Source organism: Kogia breviceps, chromosome 4, assembly GCF_026419965.1.
Source record: "Kogia breviceps isolate mKogBre1 chromosome 4, mKogBre1 haplotype 1, whole genome shotgun sequence".
Classification (NCBI taxonomy): Eukaryota; Metazoa; Chordata; class Mammalia; order Artiodactyla; family Physeteridae; genus Kogia; species Kogia breviceps.
Genome location: NC_081313.1, coordinates 113,561,486 through 113,583,957, shown reverse-complemented (window position 1 = coordinate 113,583,957; position 22,472 = coordinate 113,561,486). Strand labels below are relative to the sequence as shown.

At 53.5% G+C, this 22,472-nt stretch overlaps 1 protein-coding gene across 1 annotated transcript; it reads left to right on the top strand.

Moving 5' to 3' along the window:
* Nucleotides 1-16,578: 16,578 nt before the first annotated feature.
* SMIM32 (small integral membrane protein 32) lies at nt 16,579-18,293 on the top strand. Its single transcript, XM_059060583.2, has one exon. It carries the CDS (start codon nt 17,215-17,217, stop codon nt 17,524-17,526), a length of 312 nt encoding a protein of 103 aa, XP_058916566.1. The 5' UTR covers nt 16,579-17,214; the 3' UTR covers nt 17,527-18,293.
* The last annotated feature ends 4,179 nt before the right edge of the window (nt 18,294-22,472 follow it).

Sequence of the window (22,472 nt, the reverse complement as noted above, 5' to 3'; positions counted from 1 at the left end):
CCGAGGTTCCCCAGCCCAGCCTCGGAGCAGAGGCCGCCTGGCTGGCTCTTCCTAGGTAAATAAGCCAAGTTTCTCCCTTTGCTTTCCCGCCACGGTCAAGCCACAGGGATGTCCCGGGACCTTTACTTCAGGGAAAAAATGAAAGAGACGCAGGGAAAAAAGAAAGGTGTCTAGGTCTTGGGTTCCCAAAGGCCTGAGTCTTTAAAGAAGAGAGAGGATTGAGGAAAGAATCAAAACGTTTGAGAGAAGCAGTGTTTGAGGAGCTAGGGCTCTCCCCTACCCAGCCCTGCTTCCCTCAGAGGGGGCAGGAGAGGGATGGAGGGCAGGACCTGAGAACTGAGAGGCCAAGGCAGCCTGGCCCTGCCTGTGGAGGAAAAGTGCTCAGGGCCATAGAGATGGGACCACAGCTGGAAGGCCAGGTCCTCACCCAGCCGCCCACCCTCCGTAGGCATCCAGGGAGGCAGGAAGAGGAGGGGGAAGGATGGGGCTCCCCGGAGCAAGCGGGACAGGCGTGGAGGGCACTCTCATTACAGTACGATTAAAAAGTGCGGGGCTTCCCTGGTGGCGCAGTGGTTGAGAATCCGCCTGCCGCTGCAGGGGACACAGGTTCGTGCCCCGGTCCGGGAAGATCCCGCATGCCGCGGAGCGGCTGGGCCCGTGAGCCGTGGCCGCTGCGTCTGCGCGTCCGGAGCCTGTGCTCCGCAAAGGGAGAGGCCACAACAGTGAGAGGCCCGCATATCACAAAATAAATAAATAAATAAATAAAAAGTGCGGATTCCACGTCCTCAGAGTGTCCGCATCAGGAATAACTGGGCCCAACGAGCCCATCAGCTGTGCCCACTGACAGACGAGGCCGCGGGACCCCTGGCACTGACCCCCACACGCTCCCAGGCCAGCGGCCTGCCGTCCCAGCAGTGCGCTGGGGAAGCAGAAGGCCAGAGAAGGCCTCGTATATGCAAATAAAAGCATGCCAGGACCCGTTCAGGTGTCTGAGTGCAGACTCAACGCTCACAGGGTAGATAGCACTGCTAACTGTGCCGCTTCCACCCACCCACCTCCAGGGCCCTGTGTGCTCATGGATAAAGCAGAGGAAGCCAGGACAGGCAGGAGTGGGGCTGGGGAGGGCATGAGCGTGCAGGCTTTGTACTGGCTGTGACCCCTCTTTGGATGGAAACAGATCTCACCCCAACCTCAACACAACCTACCAGAGTGCCCCGTGCCCCTGAAACCAACACAGCCCCAAGCCGGGCGATCACATGCCTGCCCTGAGATTGATATCTATGTGCACACTGAGAAAGAGAGATCTTTCTTTCCAGTAGGGTTGCTGCACAGGGGAATGTGAATCTGGGACACCAGTAGACCCCTCCCTGCCACACAGACAGGCTGTCTGCAAATGAGGTCACAGATGAGAAATTAAGGAGAGGGAAGAAATAAAGGTTGGAGGGGAGTGGGGAGAGGAGACAAAAAGAGGGAGAGGGAAGAGAGGAAAGGTGGAGAGGGGGAGCTGTGCCACATTCTCACCCCTGATGCCCTTCTTCCTGAAGCTCTTCCTACATCTGAGGAACTGTTCCAGAAGCCTTCTCAGCTTTGCTGCCAAATAAAGTCTCATGTTTGTTGATGCTAGTTTCCACTGGGTTTCTGGATGTCATTTACATCCTCAGAATCCTGATGAACACAGAAATGACTCCGGGACTTATGTGCCCCATCCTCCCCCTGGGGCTGTTTTGCATTTCTGTAGTGAGAGGAGCAAGGGCCAGAAACTGTGAGGGTTATTCTTCTTGAGACTCTAAAGAAGATACAGTGAGTGATGGTATCAAGCTGGTTAAACTGTTCAAGAGTGAATCCACAAGACGCTGGACATACTGGCTGCTCTGGGGCCCAGGTGACGGGTGCAGCTCAGGACCGGGAGAGGACTCTTCTCCCTGATCCACCCAGGCTCCAGTTCTGGAAGGATCCAGAATTGGCACCCTGGGCACTTCTGTGATGGACAGTGGCCCCAGTGAGGCACCTCTCGACAGCTTTGCCGGCAGTTAGTAGTGGGGAGACTAAGGGGGGCCAAAGCAGAAAGCGGGACAAGGCAGAGGGCATAGTGACTACAGTTATGACCCTTGTTTCGGGGACTAACCACTCAGAAACACCCCAAATAACCAGAAAACAGTTTGAGGATAACCAGTTTCTGGCTGATGAGGTTCCTGCTCTAGATAGGAAATGTAGCCTTACTTGCAGGTGCAGGCTGGTGAAGTGGACTATTAAAGTCACATAAATAACAGTACAACTCAATATTGGATTGGGGGGACTTGTGCTGCTTTCGGTGAGCTTAGGTCATTGAGAGTAGCGTGAATCCCAGCAGCTGTATCAGTGACCCAAAGGGTTTTCAGACTGGTGGTGCTGGGGGAGCAGTGAGCACCCCAGACCGGAGCTGGGTCAGCCTCCTCGAGGGAGGAGGTAACTCCTGATCACTTCAAGGACACAACAGAACAGAGCCTCAGGGTTTCACTCTCAGCTCCAATCAATCACAAGACAGACACCCCAGCAAACCACAGCCTCTGGTGGCTCCCCAGCCTGCAGAACTAAGTGAGGAGCCCCCAAGGCCTGTGGAGCCTGGCTGAAGGTGTATGTTCTGAGAGCCTAGCTGCTTTTTCAGACACGTCTTCACGTAAAGATGCTAACAGCATCATCACTGTCTGTCACAAGCAGCATGAACAGAATGTGTATTCTGAGCCTCAGCAAAGGCCATGGGGCTGCGGGGCCAGAGTGTCCCATGATGTCCCCCTCCAAAGACACACGGACGTGTTCCTGCGCCCTGGGACTTCCGAGCCTCCAGGTGAACGGCAGCGAGAGGCTGGTACAGATCAGTATTCTAGTCACTCTGGACACATCCTCAATTTTTCCCCCAAAGGGTAGAAATACCATTTTGCTGATTCTTAAAGACCCTCCAGTCTGTCCTCTCCCTGCATACATACATATGACATGAAAGATTCAGCCTGAGGTGAAACAGATGGGATCTCTTCCAGAAAACGGAGCTGAAGGCTTGAGACAAAAGCTCAGATGTGTGATGAAACCAAGGGAACTGTCACTCCTCACACAGCCCAGGTGCACATCTCCCCACAGGGTCCCGGGCCAGGTGCCCGCAACTCTGTAGAGACCTGAGGCACGCCAAGACCCCGCTGGTCACCCCCGGTGCCCACCACTTGGTCAGAGACATGAGGAGAGGGGTCTGGAGGTGAAAACGGGATCTGGCTCCCAGCACTCTCCAGCCAGAGGAGGCAGGGCTCCCCACACACTGTCACACGGTCCCCTGGTGGCAGAGACCTGAGGCAACCCAAGCAAATGTGAAGAGTGACAAGGTCTGTGGCGCCATCTTCATGGAGCCTGGGAGCCTGTGCAGGGGCTCCCACAGGCCTCTCCGGAGGCCACCCCCAGAAAGAGACGGCCAGAACTGACGGGCAAGAGGCAGCATGTGTGTGCAGCTGTGCTACTGCAGAAAGTAACAGAGAAACTGCTTACCTGCCAGGCCTCTGCGTCTCCTCCGTACAGGCTGCAGTCGCCCAGGGACAGAAGCCACCGTTGGCACAGAGCATAGGAGCGGGAGTCTCTGGAACTTCCCCAAGTCACACCCCAGGCCTCCAAGCCCAGCAACACGGGTGCCAGTGGAAAGAGAGCAGGTAAACACAAGCCTGGCTGCTGCCCTCTTCTATGATGTACGGGGCTGACTTCCCAAGAAAGAACGTGAGGTTGTGGGGAATTAGCACGTCAGGGGCCCCCAGGACGCCTGCCTCGGGGGCCGCCTGCCTTTGCTTCTTCCCCTCCCACGTGGACACTGGGCTTGGTCCTGTGACTCAGGGGTCCAGCTGAGTACCAGCAGTGGCTCCAGAAGCATGGGCTCGTCCTCGTGGTAGGTGGCTGCTACGTCGTGGAGAAGCTCGGCTGCATAACTCACTGTGCAGATGTCGTATGGAGAGAAACCTGGGAGGACGAGAAGCCTCTGGCCCTTTCCAGTGGAGCCAAGCTCCCCACTGAGCGCAGGCTCGGCAGCGGGTCAGCAGCACGGGGAGCGGAACCGCCCAGCTGAAGCCTGTCAACCACAGAATCACGGGAAACAACAGAGTGTTGTTTTAAGACGCTAAGGTTGGAGGTGGCGTCTCACCCAAGCAGTAGATAACTCAAACAGAGGAACCGAAGCGTGGTCTCCCCACCAGAGGAGAGGAATCTTACCCATTCACCCCAAGAGAATGACTTACTACTCCTGGGGCCTCAATCAACAGCCCAAGAACGCAAGCCAGCAAGTGTTAATGAAGCCACAGTGTGGGTTCCCATCTACCCAGGTCAGCTTTGCTCCACCTGGGAAGAAATCCTGTTTCCGTCCACCAACAGAAACCATCAAAACCGCTCTGGCCATCTTGTGGAAGGAGGCAGGCTTTGCTGAACAAGCTGAGTGCAGCCAGTCAATGAAGCCAAGCCCTCAGCTGGGAGTGGTTAAGTAGATTGTGAGATTTTTAATAAGCGTGGTGGACAGTACAGAGGCAATGTCGCAGGACAGTCAGTGAATCGTTGCCTAGCAGGCACAGATAACCCTCCCTTGGATTCCCAGCCTTACAGCTCTCAGAGCACTTTCACCTCCCTTACCTCACTTAATTAAAACCACAACCCAGCCAGGTGGGCAGGGCCGGATTTGTTATCCTGTTGGCACATAAAGAGCTTATGCAATGCAAGGGTCCCATTGAGTGGAAGTTCAACCGCCCGGGGCCCCTGAGCGTGGTGAACGGGACTGGGTGCAGGGTGGGTGCCCATGAACACAGGTGAATGGGAGGGGTGCCCTCCGGCTGGACAACATGTGTAGAAGCCCTGTCCTGGGAGGCAGCCTGGGGCAGGAGGGACAAGCCTTTCAGAGCATTTCTCAGTGCAGTCCTAGGACTCCCTGCCTCAGAATCCCCGGGGACGCTTGCTGATCGTGTAGATTGCCAGACAGGGAGTGGAGCCTAGGAATCTATATTTTAAGATGCTCCTGCTGGTCGACTGTATTTGGACACCGTTGCTACAGAAGTCCCCTTGCCAAACAGTATAGTTATCAAGTTGCTTGACTGATGGGCACTCGTGGTCTAGTGCTCTTGCTAGCGCTCTTGTCTTCACCAAGGTGAAGTTTTGGAAGGATGTGTAAAATTTGGACATGTAGAAAAGATGAGGGATAAAGAATTGGAAGCACTAAGAAAAAAAGTAGGGATGGGCAGTTCAACCCCACTCTATCCTATGTTGCATAACCATCATCAAACAGCGTCATTATGAAGTGCAAACACAGTAAAGGGGCCGGAAACACTAACAGGGGCTGGGGTAATAACATTCTCCAGGGATGGCCCTGTTTGGATTCGGTGTCCTGTTTCTTGGAGGTGAGGAAATGCCATGCCTGCACGGGGACACAGGCAGAGAGCTCCCTCTGTCCTGGGATCTTAGGGCTCACCTGGAGTCAGAGAGCAGAGCCCTGAGCAGACAAGCTGCCCCAGTGAGGACAGCAAGCTTCCTGGATGTCCTGGCATTGGATCACCTGGGAGGGACCCCTCATTCCTCCATCTCCTCCATCCCCAGCAGGCAGGTTCTGTCAACAGAGATGGCAGGGAGAAAGCTCCAAGCTCCCACCAGGCTGAGTAAGTTGGGTGGGGGTTGGGGGGGAGGTCCACTTCTCTTCCTACCACAACTAACTGTGGTGGGGGGGAGCTGGGAAAGAGGGGAAAGACACAGGGCTGAGATCCGTCTTTTATTTTTATCACCCTTTCCGACTCTTTGTGATAGAATCTGAGCCACTTCCTCTGTGTATCAAGAAGAAATGTGCTGCTTAAGTGTGTTTGTAATTAGACCCAGGTAATTCGCTCTCTAATAATCAGCATGTTTCTCCCTCCAGCTCACTAAGCCCGCTCCTGCCACCGCGCTCTATTTCCATCCCAGCCCCCCTGCCAGGCGGGGATGCCTTAAAGGGGCCCACTGGCTTGTCATCTTTTCCCTTTCTCTCCAAATGGCCTGATGGGCCCACATGGGCCTTTCTGAGCAAGGGCTCTGAGGGGCCCAAGGAGCAGATTCTGGGAAAGGGTGTTATTTGGGAGTTTGGACTGTGGAAGAGCCCAGCCCACTCACCCACTGGCTCAGCAGAGCCCAGCCTAGACCCTCCTACCTGGAGGGAGGAGAGACAATCCCCAACGCCAAAAATGATGAGAGTATCTCTTCCACCCTGGCTGTCCTCTCAAGTGGGTGCAGAGAGGACAGGAAAGTGTCCTTGGTGAGAGTGTCGTGGGTGTCATCGTGACTCCAGGACTCCTGACTAGGGCCGCTACCTTCCTGGGCTCCAGCCCCACCTTCAGCCGGTGCCTGCCCGGTCGGGGCAGGGAGGGGGCTCAGAGGGGCTGAAGGAAGCGTGATGGATGAGGCACTTAAGGAACGAGGACCCCAGAGAGGGGAGAGAGATAAGAAAGCAAATTACAGTTTTTAAAACATTATTATTCTCATTTAAATAAGCAAACATGGTCACTGGAAAAATTTTCAAAAACCTCAGCACTCAAAAAGAAGAAAAAGAAAATTGCCCTTAATCCTACCATGCAGAGATCATTATTAGGAGGTATTTACTTATGGTTTTCTTTGCATATTATATCAGCCTTAATCCACAACCTCAAGTGGGTAAGAAATGTCCCGTTACTTTTCCATGAGTCGATTTCTGCAAGGATCCTGTCCCTGAAGTGGTAGAAATCTCAGTTCCGAGTCCCCACACCTACTCTCCTGGCCTTGAGCTAAAATCTGCGGACTGAAGGTGGGTGGTCCTCCCTGCACTGGCGTCCACCACTGCTGTTCTGCTTCTGAAAGGTCAGCCCTGCAAGTCCCTGCTACACAGACCCTCATTCCCATCCAAAAGACGTCCTCAGGCACGGCCTGCCACTCTCATGGCCTCCTTGGAGCACCGGCACAGAAGCCCTTCTCTGTCTCCCAACCACTGTAGAGCCGGAGGAAGCTAGCTGTGCCCCCCTCCCCGCTGGCACTTCCACATATGCTAAGGTGAGCTTGCAAGAGTTATTCTACCGCCTCGCACCCGGTGGGGCTGGGGGAGCCATCCACACTCTGGGGGCTTCTGCCTCCCTAGGGCTCTACCCAGGAAAGCTATTTATTATCTCCCTCTGCAGCCTGTTCCCCCAAACCCTGTGCGTTTCTGTTCTCTGTTCCAAAGGCTAAAATCTGCCCTTGCCCTGGCAAGCAGAAAGGCACCTTCTCACAATTCACCCACAGGTGCCATATGTGCCAGCCATGGCCCTGCCCTTACTCATCATGTCTTGTTCCAAACTTTACACCAAGGCCTAGACTTTTGGTACTCAAAAGCCAGTAATTTGACTCCTTTGTTAAATCTGTCATCCCTTCTCTGAGGCAGTTAATGTTGGGCAGTCTGACTGCTGTCTGCCTGCAAGCAAGGGTCACAGGTGTCAGGGCATGCAGGAGGACGCCTTGGTCAGTGCTTGAGGACATCTCTCTCTCTCTCTCTCTCTCTCTCTCTCTCTCACACACACACACACACACACACACACACACGCACTCCCAACTCCAAATCTTCGGCGTTGAGACAGAACCTGCATTTTTTTTTTTTTTTTTTTTTTTTTGTGGTACGCGGGCCTCTCACTGCTGTGGCCTCTCCCGCTGCGGGGCACAGGCTCCGGACGCGCAGGCTCAGCGGCCATGGCTCACGGGCCCAGCCGCTCCGCGGCATGTGGGATCTTCCCGGACCGGGGCACGAACCCGCGTCCCCTGCATCGGCAGGCGGATTCTCAACCACTGCGCCACCAGGGAAGCCCAGAACCTGCATTTTAAAAGCTCCCAGGTGATTGTGAAGTTGTTTGGGGAGAACGGGTACCATAAGGGGAAACAGACCCAGTCCCTGGAAAATGCTACCCCACAGCTCAGCAACCCTTGTGCGGCAGTGCAGGACACTCCCTTACTTGCACGGGCCGGTGAACTCAGGACCCCACCGGGCTGGACGGGGGACTGTCATTTCTCAAATGCCCTTAACACCCCCATGCATCTTCCTGTTTTCCCTCTTTGGTTGCAGTTGAGATGTTGAGAAAATCCACTCAACACTGTATCTGGGGGAGTGTCATTTTAAAGGCTTTCTCAAAGAAGGGCAGATGATTCCCAGTCATCCAGCCCACTTCTCCCATCCAGCAGAGAGAGCCTGCAGGCAGCCTCCTTATAGGGAGTGGTGGGAAAAGCCCCTTCCCCAGCAGTACTGAGGTGCAGGGGCCACGCATGACTCTCCAGAAGAAACCTTCTCAGACGGAGACCCCCTAACTTCTGACCTGGGAGCCTGAGCCCCAGGGGGAGGAACAGGTCAAATTTCTTGTGCCTCAGCATCAAATGGCAATGCTAATGTAGTTTCTAATTTAGGTTTTAAAATGCCACTTAAAGGACAGCTTCAGTTCTCTCACTTAAAACTTTTTTTTTAAAATAATCACATTTCCTCATGAATCAGGCCATGGGCATATTTGTCCCTCCCTCCCTGTGAAGAACTGACAGAGCAAAAAGGACATTCTTTCAGGTTTCTTCATGTGAATCAGCACACTCTTTAGCACGTATGTGCTGCTTCTTCGGTCAGGGGGCCTTTCTCTGGCCTGTCCCCACATCCATGGTCCCTTCTACTCGTAGCCTCTGACCAGGATCCGGACCCTGTCACTCCCCATGGGAGAAGATGACAGCACCCAGAGGCAGAGGCACAGGAAGAACAGGGAAGAAATGAGAGCTGTCCCCCGCGACACCCAGATCCTGCCCGAGGAGGTGTGGAGCAGGGCTGATTGGCTGAAGGGAGGGACTTATCCAAAATTAAGATAATTAGGATCCCTAGGAGTTTTATGAGAGAGAAACCAAGTTGTTTTTTGTTTTGTTCTTTGTTTTTGATCTTTTGTTTTATGTTTTGTTTTGTTTAAACTTTGGAAGAAAAAGAAAACATAATTTTCCGTTATGGAAATTAGGAATAATCTTTTAGGAATAATTTTCTAATTATTCCTGAAAGAATATGCTCCAAAATTGTGTAAACTTGGATTTTCCTCCTCTTTCTAGTCAAGGGTGGAAATCCTCCCCTACATGGTAAGTATACGTGGGCAGGGGGGTGGGGTAGGAAGGGTATTGTCAGAGAATGTCTCTCCTCTCCCACCTCCTGTTAACTTGGGAAGTGACTTTGGGACTTGTGCCCATGAAGACAGGGTCTGCAGGAAGCCCAGACCAGCTGCCAGGGGGCCCATCACAAAGGAAGAGTCTTCTCTAGAGGACCAGGTTTGCAGGCTTGGCCTGGTCCTTGGGATGGGAGGCGAGCAGGGAGGCATGCCGCCTGTCCATGCAGAGTCTGGACTCAACCCCTGAGAGGGGAGTCAGGCCTCTAATTGCCCACCCAGGACCCCAGCTCTGGAGCAGAATCTGGAGGCAGAGCTGCAGCTCCCCATCCTGGCCCAGCCTCCCCACAGGCTGCCCAGGCGCACCCTCTGGGGGTGGCCAGGAGAAGGATGTATTGACGACAAGAGCTGGTGACAACGCCTCCATGCAGGTCCCCAATCCTAGAGTTTCCTGCTGACTCAGACCAAGTCTTTCTAGCTGGTGCTGCCCGCCGGCCATGGGGGTAGGTTACAGGTCGCCTGAGCCATCCCTTATACCTCCCAGGTAGAGGTTTCAGCCATACCTGAACCCTAAGAAGGCTGAGCCCAGTCCTTCCTTTGTGGCAGGTCCCCTGTCCATACTGTTCCCCACCCCCACCCCCACCCCCACCCCATATCAGGCATCCCAGACAGAGCTGGAAGCAGGACCAGCCCTCAGCTTGTCTGTCCTTGGGAACCCTCAGCTCACAGATCTGGGTCAGTAGACAAGGAAAGACCTTTGCCTACCATCTCAAACAGGCTAGCGCCAAAACAGGTATCTCTCTTATCAGGACCCACAGCTGTGTCACATCTTCTGGTCAGGCCCTCATTTGAGCCTTAAAGGGCTTTGGGTGGGAACAATAATGGAGGCTGGCAATCAGGAATGTTCTAGAATAACCAGCCAGACTGAAAGGGGGAGCACAATGCGAGCCCACGTGCTGACGTCTGGACATTCCAACCTGTCTGCCTCAATGTTCTGTCAAACCCCTAGCAGAGGATGGAAGAAGACTGAAACTAAATTGTTACTGCTTGCCTGCTGGGTTTGCTCCAGGATGACGTTCATTGTCTCCTTTACCCTTGTTTATATTTTCTCAGTAATGACCAAATACTACTTTTACAACCAGAATAAAAATCAAGGGGAATGAGTTTCATTTTAGAAAGGTCAGTGGGAGCCACTGTAGGGCACTGACTCGGGCAGTGACCTAAGGATAACAGGTTCCCTCTGGCAGAGGAACATGTTCAGGATGGATCCAGCTGGGTTTACGGTGAGGCAATGAAGCTTAAGCTTCAGGCCCCCCCAGCTCACGTTGACCTGTCATGTGTTTATAAAATTTGCAAAAGCAACAGCTAAGACTATTGTTTTCCACTACAAATTCCCCCATCACACTTTTCCTCAGGTTGGGTGGTGCTGAAGGGACCGTGGAAACTCGGGCAATCCAGCTGAGAGGAGGCCAAGTTGGAGATACATTTCCTGCAAGCGTTAGTGCACGTAACTAACTGGTTTCCAGTTACTTTAGAGGTAAGGTACCGCCAGCCCTCCACTGGGGATCCCAGGAGAACTCCCACCACTTCAGCTCACAGGTGTCAGGACACGAAGGTACAGGCTCAGAGGGGGGACCAGATATGGAGTTGTCACCAAACACCGGGTACCAAGGAATGTGATGATGGAAGGGAACTATGGTTTGAATCGTATGGCCCCAGAAGCCAGCCTGGATTGTTTTCCTGTACTTTGGATCTTGGTCAGCTTTTTAAAATTTGTCATTTATTTTGATTCTTTCTCATTCTAAATAATTATTTACTTTAAAACCAAATTTTGTGCTGCTGTTCTCAGAGAGGGCTCCTGAGATGCAGGAGCTGAAGGCTCCACAAAACCTGCATCTTCCCCTAAGGATGGATCACAGAGCACAGGGCAGGGCAGGGGGCTCAGCACCTGGGCCGTAGCAGCCCCCGCGGCAATGCCGATGGCAATGAGAGGACACACGTGAACTTTCTACCACTGACCACAAAAACAAAGCACTGGCTTTGAGGGGGTCTGGCTGAGACCCAGGGCTCTGACCTTAGCCCAGACTCAGAACCCAAGGGTGCAAGTCTCACCCTTGGAAGACTCTGAATCTGAGGCACCTAGTCAAAGCCATCAGTAAACAGCTAGAGACTGTGGCGCGGGGTTGCGGGGCGAGGCCAGAGAGGAAAGATTACCAGGGGCTGGGGACGAGGAGGGGGGCTTCTGAGGAGAGGTGAGTCTGGCTAGGATTTCAACCCCTGGCAGCTGTCCCTTCCTTCAGGCCTCAAGAGCCCCGTGTGAAAGGTCACCAGCCCCAACAGGGGACAGATGATGCTACCCTTGACCACCCTCTGAACCCAACTCCGCACAGCTGCATACATCCTGCCTGACAGGGCTCTTCAACAGGCCACCCACTGGCCTGCACGAGACATTTTTAGTTTGTGGTGCTTCCTACTCAGTCCTTCCTACCCCTCTCCTCTTAGAGGTGTCAGACCCGCACTGTTACCTGGAGGCTCTCCCAGCGTACTCCAGCTCCCGCACATTTTATCCTCGACAGGCATTTCTACCGGTAAATCTCTTGCATGTGCTTCTCAGAGGATCCAAACTGACACAGGACCAAACTGGATTTTTCCTCTTGCCATCATCAGAATAATTAAAGCTGACTATAAGACATTAACTTTAGCATTGTGTGAGTCTATGATGTTTAATGCTGTACCCACGTGCCATCTAAAATAATCTTGCATCCCACTTGATGTATGCATACCAAACCTTAGGCAGTTCAATCCAAAAAGAGCCAGCTCTTCCTGAGTGAGTTCCTTTGCCCTGGCCTCACCACCAAGTCCCAGACCTTTGCATGAAGTAGTTCTCCAACATGCCACAGATAGGGTGGGTTGGGGGGCCTCTTAAATTGACTGAACATACCCCCACCCTGCCTTGCTGCCGGTCACCACTTCTGGGCCCCAGGCATCCCCTCTGGCTCTCAGTGTCCCACCAAGTGTAACATCACAGGCCAGGTACCCCCTGCCTTGATACAGGGACCAGAGGGCCCCAGCCAGAAGGCCAGGTACCCTTGAGCCTGGCTACTAATCTCAAACAACAGTCCCGTTCCTTTTGGCATATGCTGGCTCCATCCCAGCTTCAGCCTACTTCCCACTCTTGGCCAGAGTAGTGGCCTGTTCCTTAGTGTGCAATGACCCTACTCGTGACTCCACCCAACACCCGGTCTGACCCAGGCAGCTGCAGGAGTGCAGGTTCACCTTCATGCAAACCCCTGTCCTTCCCACAGGAGGCTAGGTGATGGCACCCGGGGGTGGCAATATGTCTCAGCAGCCTGCAAGCCTTGTGTCATTGGAACCCACTCGGCTGGAGGCCACACAGCTAGAGTGACTCAGAAAGACAGGCGAGGTCACATGTCACTGAAACCAAAGAGAAGGATGTTGAGGCACTGACCAGTGAGACTTTGTCCAAAAAATGTCCAGAGTCACCCCATCACCAGAGTCAGAGCCAGCACCCACAGCGTGCACATCCAGGCCCCAGGCAGCCCATGAATCACGTCACTGACTCTCCATCTCACCCCCTGACCTTAAGAGACCCACAGGCCCGTGGGATCAGAGGACAGAGGTGGAGACACCCTTTCTGGTATTGGAGACCTTCTGTGAGCTCTTTCCTTCCAGAACCGTCTCTCCATCACACCCCATCCTTTCTCCAGTTTTCCTGCTTCACAAACCAGACTGCCACCCCTTGGAAGCCCTGGCATGACCATTCTCCAAACCCACTGCTGTCTGCTTCCATTTGGAAAATCACTTCATTTCAGAGCCTGGGCTTGGCCTACTTGCTATTCAGTTCTTAAAATGGACATTCTAAAATGCAACCTTCAGTAACAAATCACTATGGTTGCCAAAGCCATCTGTACCAAACAAAAACAAAAACGAAAACAAACAAAACAAAAACCACACAGAAACCCAAACAAAACAAAACAGAAACATTGCCAAGGGTGATGGTTTGAAAATAAAAGTCTGCAAGCAAGGGCATCACCAGCATTCACAGAGGATGCGGAGGCCACTCCACAGTGGTCAAATACTCACAGTACACAGGGAAACCCACACCAGCAGCAATGAACTCCAACCTCAGACAGCAACACTTCACCCTTGATCTTCACCCCAGCCTCTTGGTGACGCTGAGTGCTTTAATAATAATTCCCCTAGTGAACAGAAGAAACAAAAATAGCTTTACCAGTCACCAAGGGCCGGCGCAGCAGTTTATGAAATCCTGGGGCTGTAATGCTTGCAGTCTCCCAAGTTTCCATTTAACAGCTAACAAATGGCCCCATCGCAGCAGGAAAGGCACCCTTGCCTCGCTTCTCTTCGTCTCCCCGCTGACAGGCCAGCAGGGAGGGAGCGTGTGTCACTCAGCGACCACGTAATGGGGAAGAGGTCCCGCAGGGATCCCAGCCCCGTGACCTCCGCCTGTCAAAGCCAACCTCCAAGCCCCTTTATAATCTTTCCCGAGACTTAAATGTATGGGTACACAAAGCTTCCTAATGGAAGGTCGCTCTGGCTTGTGTAAAAAGCTGTGTAAACTTCATCTCTGCATTTACTCAGCACCAACCTTGTTTAATTTCCTGCCTGGGGATGTTCAGGGAACGTGACCATCCTCTCTGAACATCTTTTGGAAAAGAAACAGTGCCCTCCCACTTTGGGACCAAAGGACCCCCTAAAAGGGGCAAGATACCTCCTCCAACTTTACCAAAAGGAAAGGCAGTTTGACCACACTCTCTGTTAAGTTTCTTACTAGAAAAAGCAGCTGAAGACTGAGTAGATGAGAACAGACTGCCAAGTCTGAGGCTCCTTGGCAGGTGACATCACTTCTCGGGGTTGCAGCTTCCTCCTTGGGAAAATGGATGTGCTAGCGTGTCTGTCTCACAGGTTGCTGTGAGCAGCAAGTGCTTGGCCTATGGAAAGAGGTGTGAACCGTGGCTACTAGAACTGCTCTAAATTGGAGGTGGCCCACGGTAGTGGTTCAGTGCGGACTCTGGAACCCAATGCCCAGGTTCAAGTCCCAGTTCCTCCATTCACAGGCTGCAAGGCCTGCAAAATGCAAAATAATGATGAAAAGCAGCAGCTCTGAGGAAGGAATACGCATTGCCAGGGACCCCAGGTGTAGAGATTTCCCTGCCCCACCAGGAGCAATGGAGCTGCAGCGACCCTCCATCCACACCAAGCCCTCTGCAGACACCCCCTACTCTTTGCCCACTTCCTGGATGATCACAGCACAATTTTGGAACCCAAAATCACTTACCATAAACCCTTACTTTATAGCCCAAAAGGCTGAGGCCTGGCCCAGATTCCACTTAGGACCACCCAACTGAAGCACCCAGCCTTCCTGCCACTGCCTGGTGTCTTACCTGACCTCATGCGCAGGGTGGAGAGGAAGCGGGGGGGTCGGCAGGGCCACCATGACTCCCCACACAAACATATGGAGGAAGTTCCAGGCCAAACCACAAACTAAGCTAAAAACCAAAAACATTTTGATGTTTTTCTTCATTGTATATGTTTCAGATGGGCACAATCTTTAATGAAAAAGAAAATTTTAATTTTGTTGTACCTTAAAAAACAAACAAACAAAAACCCCAAGACCCAGAGAGTTACTGACAGCAGGGGCTTCACCTGGATAAAATCCCCTCCATCCAATCTACATGCTACCTCTCCCCTTGGCTGACAGTGTCCCTGAGGAAGCTTCTTCCGGTTTCACATAATGTCCCTGGGATCCTGCTGGCTGAGCAAAATGCTATCCCAAATAGCTCAGGCCTTCAGAGAAAGGGACTCTGCTCCTTGCCTGAGCAGCCCACGTCCACGGCTGCTGCATCACTGTTACGTGGAGGCTGTCCTGTGCTAACATGGAGAAGCCTTGCCCCTCTCGGAACCAGCTTTCCCATCTGGAAGATGAGTTGGCCTAAGCAGCAACCGGGCACAGGGGCTCAGGGCCCTATGCCCTTGGAGCACACTGGGCAGCGCCCCAGGACCAAGGCGGGCAGATGGGGTCATGCTAAGTCCTGCCAGGTCCCGCTCTCCACCTCACACCCACACCCACCCCCATGCTCAGGGAGGCTTCCCACAGGCCTGTCCATGGAACTGTAGGAAAACACTGAGGAGGGTCTCCCGGAGCATTTCTGCACCTCACTTAGCAAGCAGTCAAACTCTCTGTAGGGTCAGGACAGGCCCACAATTCAGTGTTATACAAAGAGCTTGCAGAGGTGTTTCTCCTGGGCTGAGCTGCGCTTTGTGGGAATGCCCTCTGGCCGAGGATGGCCTTGCACACCTTGCTTGCTCTTGTTAAGCCTGTGGGCAGGTACGAGGTGCGGTGGGGAAGAGGCAAATAACGAACTCATCTTCCCACATGTTCCTGCGGCCGTTGCTCACCAAACTCTCCCACATCCTGTACCCCTTGATGGGGCAAGGTGTAGGGGAGGAAGACAAGGCTGTGACCTTGGCTGACCCTGTAGGGTTCTCAGAGCTGGAACTAGGGTGAGGACTGAGGTGCCCAGGGTGCAAAATGGAAGGAGGCACACTCCCTCCTGACCCTACACTTGCAGAACCTTGAGGGCAATTGCCTCCTTTAGTTTCATGCCAGACCATGACAGTCCAGGGCAGTCAGTGGTTCTTGAAGAGTGCAGGGGCTGTGGTGGCCAGGCCACTGGTTCCCATTCTAATCAGGGGGCAGAGTGGGGGGGCTTGGAAAACTTCGCAAAGGAAGTGAAGAGTGTGGACTCCTGCAAAGGAGACACCCCTTGGTCCTGCTGACTGTTCACCCCTGTCCCGGCCACCAAGTCTTTGCCAGGGCTGCCAAGGGCAGGTGGGCCATTGCCAGCATCGCATCTTCCTCTTGCCCTCTGTGCCTGAGCATAACAGGCCAAGGGCGCTGAGAAAGTGAGCTCATGGTGGGGAAGCACGTGTGCCCTCAGCTAGAGAGGAGCAGCTAGAGAGGAGCCTGGGCCCACGGAACCAGCCCCAGCTTGTCTGGGAGCCCTCTACCCTTGCCCAGGGCCTCCCTGCCCTCCCCAAACTACCCAGTCTTGGGACTCAGAGCCAACCAGGCTGTGCCTGGAGGGAGAATGTCCACGAGAACAAAAACAGGTATCCATGCCTGTCTGAGCCTGGTCTCTGAACCGGTTGGCTGTCCATATTGTCTCTGTTTTGTGTGTGCCTCTGTTCACAGGTCTGTAATCGTCTCTTTGTCCGTCTGTCTTACCATGACCCTGTGTTTTTCCTCCCTCCCTCTCTGTGTGTCCCTCTGTCCGAGAGTGATGTGAGGCCAGGCGGGGGCGGGGGGGGGGCGGTGCATACCTGTCCTCTCTCCTTCTCATTGGTTCGCAGCTGCTCCCCGGGGACAGCCGCCGCCAGTCCCGCCGCTCCCCACCCCCCCACCACCACCCCGGCCCTGGACCTGAGCGCGCGGGGCGCCTCAGAGCTCAGTCTCCAGCTCGAGACAGGAGCGCAGCAGCCGAAGCCAGCGGGGACAGGTTCTCCGCACACCCGGCATCTCAACAGGGACTCGAGGCTGCAGAATTGCTCGGAGACTTGGCGGCGGCAGCGCGGGAGGACGCGGAGGACTCACTGCCTGCGCACTCGGCCTCTGGCGGCTCCCGGCAGGGATCCCGAGCTGCGGCCACACTCACCACTCAGCTTTCGCCGCCGCGATAGCCCAGGGGCGCCCCGGAGCTCACCGGAGCTGGGGTCCGAGCTGAGAGGGCGGCCGGAAACCCGGGTCGCTGATTCGGGACCGCGGGTAGCGACAGCGAGACGCCCGGAAAGTCCGGGGTTCGCGGGCGCCGAGCCGTCCAGCTCCGCGCCGTGGGGTCCACCACCCCGCGGGGAGGGCAGCCGAGCGCGGCTGGCTACGGAGCGGCGGCGGCCCGGGGTCTCCGCGGTTCCGGCGACCCCGCAGGCACCTGGCTCGCGGTCAGTCACCCGTAGCGGGGAAGAGTAGGGCACGCCATGGAAGCGCGGGGCGGCGCCGGGCGGCGCCAAGCGAAGTGAGGCGGCCGGGCCGGGGTCGGCGGCCCCGCGGGCCATGTACGGCGACGTGTTCAACGCCACGGGCGGCCCCGAAGCGGCGGTAGGCGGCGCGCTGGCCCTGGCAACCACGGTCAAGGCGGAGGGCGCTTTGCCGCTGGAGCTAGCTACCGCGCGCGGGATGCGGGACGGCGCGGCCGCCAAGCCAGACCTGCCTACCTACCTGCTGCTCTTCTTCTTGCTGCTGCTCTCCGTGGCGCTCGTCGTCCTCTTCATCGGCTGCCAGCTGCGCCACTCGGCCTTCGCCGCGCTGCCCCACGACCGCTCGCTGCGGGACGCCCGCGCGCCCTGGAAGATGCGGCCGGTGTAGCGGCGGAGCCACAGCCACGCCGGCAGGCGCCCGGTGCCAGTCTCCCCATCAGCAGTCGGTGTGAGCCAGGCAGGGTGCACCTGACGCCCCTGGGAACACTGCGCCCTGACCCCAACACCCTTCCCGCCCTCGAGCAGCACCCTGGGCATCAAGGGAGTAGGAGGCGTTAGGGGGCTGTAGAAGGTCCCGATCCTTGTGGCCGCAGGGAACTAAGGTTCTGCTTCCCTGGAGGACTCTCTCTTCCCTGGAGGACTCTCTCTTCCCTGGACAGCGGGCCCAGCTCGGGGGGCGGGGGGTGCCTTCCTGCAAGACGGCGCTCCCGCCCGGACAAGGGAGCCTTCCTCGCCGCCCGCTGACTTCCCTACTTTGCACACCCAAGGGCAGGCGCTGTGAGCGCGCAACTACCTGAGCGCGCAGCCAGCCGGGAGCTGCCTGTCCGGAGTCCCCGGCCCTGCAGCCATCTTCCTGCGGCTGTTACCACCTCTCCCACTCTTTGGCACCGAGGGTCCCACTAGGATCTGAGTGTGAACTCAGCCGGACTTGGGAATGATGGCTCTCGGAAGCTTCGTTCCCTGGGTAAGGAGGGGACGCGAGTTTCAATGGGTCCCGCTCGGGTCTGAGGACCCAGTTTTCTCTGCCCGCACGAGCAAAGGGGAAGCCGGTCTAGAGGCGCAGGTTCCCACCTGCAGCACCCTGTGGTCAGGAAATAGTGTCCTCCATCTCCAGGGGCCGCATTTCTACAATAAAACCTCGCCGAATTAGACCCAGTGCTGACGACCTCTGGTCATTGATTGCGCCACTTGGGAAAGGGGGATAAAGGGCTGGGCGATCCTGAGCAGGCTGAGACCCAAGCATAGCAAGCCTCCCACCTGGCTGTGGCCCAGGTCAGTTTTAATGATGCTTGCTCCTCTCCAGCTCCACCTTTCCTCAGGGTCAGTCAGTTACTTGCTCTGGCAAGTGTCTTCCGAGTGGATCTCAAAGAGGAATTGCTGCCTCATCTGATTTAAAAAAAAAAAAAAAATCCCTCTAATAGGGCTGCATAGAGACCTTCCCTGTGGGGTGGTTCCTCCCACCTGGCATCCACTCCGTCGCTCTCAGAGCCTCTCTGGGCCTGAGCCCTTCCAGGAGCCTTTTCTGGACCAGAACCACCTGGTGAAGGAAGGGCCTCAGGGTCAGGCGATGGGGGCAGCTGCTCAGCACTTCTGCCCAAGGTAGACAGGAGGCCAGCTCTGGAAAACACAGCGGGAAAGCAATGGACGAATAAGCCCAGCTTGGAGGAGCAGATTTCAAAGAACCTGAGAGGGAATAGAAAGAATTGTGATAACCTTGTCCATTTTCAAAGCTAATCTAATTCTAGGGAGAATTCTTTATGGTGGTTTAAAAGTTTCAGGAGTCACCTGGCTCATTAGGACACCGGAGCTTAGAGAATGTTTGACTAAAAGGAGATTTGGTAGATTATCTAATCGAGTAGTTTTAAACCATTTAGGGGTCACTCAGATTTTGAGAATCTGAAGAATACTAAGGATGCCTGTCTGGCAAAATGCATACAGGCACACAATTCTACAAACTTTTTGTGAGGGTTGACACTGAAACCCATCTAAGGACCCCAGCTGAGGCTGGGAAAAGACTTGCTACGGCTCCAGTCTCAGGCTAGGGCTCCTCACCACCACTTCTCAGCCAGTGCCCAAGATCCCCTCCTGCTCCGAGATCCCATGAAGCAGCAGAGATGAGCAGCTGACAGTTCCTCTTGGGCTTGATTACCAATGTCTTGGAGAGCTAACACCAACCAAGCCCTAATGGAGCTAATTCTAGGATAACCTCACAGAACAGTTTGGTTTTTGGAAATGTAGCCAAACCTTTCTATCCTATAGTAATGGTAACTCAGCTAATCCATGTGACCCTTGGTTGCAGAGAAGACTAAATGGAATAAATTTTAAGGAGGTATGAGAGCCCTGGCTGGCATAATGAAATCACACACTGCTGATATGCGGGACCCTCCAGCTTTAGTCTGGGGTCTGTGAGGGGTAAGAGACTAATGTAGAGACAGCGTATTCCTCCTCCACATCTCCCCATGGATGGATCTCAAGGCAGTACGCAGAGTGGTCAGAAGCACAAGCTCTGGAGTCTGTCTGGCTCTAAATCCCAGCTGTACTGCTCACTGGTTGTGTGACCCTGTGCAAATTACTTAATCTATCCTAGCCTGTTTCCTTATCTGTGAAATGGGTATTATATCACCTAGCTCTACAGGGTTGAATGTCAAATGACATATAATCAGTGTAACATGCTAGCTCTCAAATATTAGCTGTTATTGTGACTGAGCCTTAGGCTTGAGGCAGCATTGCCAAAGGGAGAAGCTGACCCACAAACAGGATGTGCTCTCACCACAGCTCTATTGTGACCACAGAAAAATGCAAGGGGGGGGGGATTATCAGTGGACTTCTGGCTTAGAGGCCACCTGAAGTTCCTGGACCAGAACCAGTTGAAGCCAGAGTGATCCAGGAGGTTCTTGGGATCCCTTAATACAATACTGTCCCAAGGCATCAAGAGGTTAAAGCTAAAAAATGCTAAGATGGAGACAACTTGGAAACCATCTTTCTGATGTTTCTATAGGGTTTCAGTGGTCTTAGCCACCTAAGCCAAAGGTTTGGCCACTTCAAATGAACAGATACTTCTGGAAGAAATTCCTAAGTAATTGCGCCGTGTAGATCTGGAATCTAGAAACCAAGCAGGGTCAGTATGAGAAACTGGACTAGAGTTCTGCTTTTTGCCAGGACTGTGACCCTAAATAATTTCATTCTCATCTCTAGGCTAGTGTTAGACTAGTTGAGCAGTAATGGGTCCTTTGTCATGTTGGACCTAGACCCAGATTCTCCCGTGGAAAGGATGTGGCTGAGTTCATGTCTGTCTTCTGCTGATATGCAGGGTAAGTGGACTATAACGTGGTAACTGGACATTTAGATGGATATCAGGAAGGTCGATCTATGCACACACATCCTCCTGCCCTTTGTTCTTCCACCAAGTCCACGATGTCTCGGAATTACCTTGGAAGGGCTGGGCCTGCAGGCTAAATTGAGGAATAGGACCCATGACATAGGTGTTTGGGCTGCTCTTCCATAACCGGTCACTGGGGCAGGAGAGAGGGTTGAGAACACATTTCTGATGGGGGTAAGAGGGTGGGTAGGGTGGAAATTAGGGAAGTGGTTAAAGATGCCAGGAACCAGGAGAAGCAGCATCATGTAGAGACCAAGAGCCAGAGTCCTGGAGCCTGGTAACCTGACCTTGGCCATCCACTCCATGCCATGCTCATGCTTCTGGATTTCCGGAAACCTGCTTCCTCATCTGTAAAATGGAGACAGTAACAGTACCCGGCTCATGGGATTTTCAACATTGTGGGAGACATTGGAGGTAAAGTGTTCGGCTCATGTTTGACATGTGGTAAGTGCTCGAATGTGAGCTATCATTTATTATTCACCATCAGGATGACCATTTCAGAAGTGTTTGCAGCAGCAAAAATAGCAACTGCTTTCCCTCAGTGACTAAAATTCATCACCTTTCCATATAAATTAGACCTTCCTCCAGTCTTCTCCAGCTCAGTAAACTGAGCCATCATCTGGTTGCCCAAAGTAAAAAGCACATGGTGGTCATCCTGACCCTGAACCCTTCTTCACCTTCCCATGTGCAGTCCATCCCAGACACCACTCTGCTCCATCTACTCCCCTCCATCTCCACCAACATGACCTGAATTCAAAGCCCAGCATTCACTTCTGCCTCTCTCCAAAGCACGCGTCCGATCCCAGTATCTGCCTCCAGCCCCAGCTTACACTCCAGTGGCTTCTCCTTGTTCTCAGGATTTAAAACGAAACTCTAACCTTGGCCTACAAGATGCAGCATCCTCTGGCCCCCACCAACCTCTCCAGCCTCATCCCCTCACACTTCTCTTGCACTCCAGGCTCGAGACACAGTGGCCTGTTGATCCCTAAAGCCTCTCTGCCTAAGCTGCTTGTCCCCCCTCCTTCATCCAGCTAATGCCTCCTCATCCTTCAGGTCTCAATATCTCTTCCTCAAAATGGATCTGCCTGAGTTCTCAGAGGAGGTCAGTTACATTCATTCACAGCCCCCAGTCAGGTCCCTTACCGCAGCTATCAAGTAACTGTGTTGTAGTTCATGGCCTAATGTATTCCCTCTACTGCCGTGTAAGCTGTATGAGGTCAGGGACAGCATGTCCTGCTCTGCTCACTGCTGCTTTCCTAAGGCCCAGCATAGCGTTAAGCACAAAATAGACACTGAGTAAGTATTTCTTGACTGGAATATAATGGAAAGACAGCTAGAGGTTAAGGTAAACTCTTGCCTGTGGGTTCTTCATCCGAACACTTCACCTTTGATTTGCTGCCTTAAACTAAACTTGCATCAGATGAAATATTGAGTTGAATGCTCTTCATTGATCGGGCCTCCAACTGGCCTGTTTCCTGGAGGTGGTAATCCACAAAGTTGTTAGCAACTGACATGTCTTGTCTCCATCTATGTAACACTTCAGTTATTACTGTATCCTGCAGAGACTAAAGAACGTGCAATTTAAAAGTTTGTACCTTTAGCTATTTCTGCTTGAATTACTCCTTTTCCTGCAGGGAAGCTGAGATCTTTACCATGTCATTCATATGCTTTCTGAATTGCCTTGACTAAGAATCAACTAAATCACTACTTCACATACTGACTCCTTCACCTCTTCTTGAACTTTGATCAGGGAATTCCTTCTCAACGAGACTGTCTCTGGTTTCTGGATCTAAATCTTCAGCCATCTTCCTCCCCCCACCCCAGACATTTCAAATCTTCCTTTCCTACTTCTTCTCCTTAGAACTTACCACTACCCTATATATTTTGTCTTATTTTGTGTCTCCATCAACCGGAATGAAGATGCTTGAGAGAAAGTATTTTTGTTTTATTCAGTT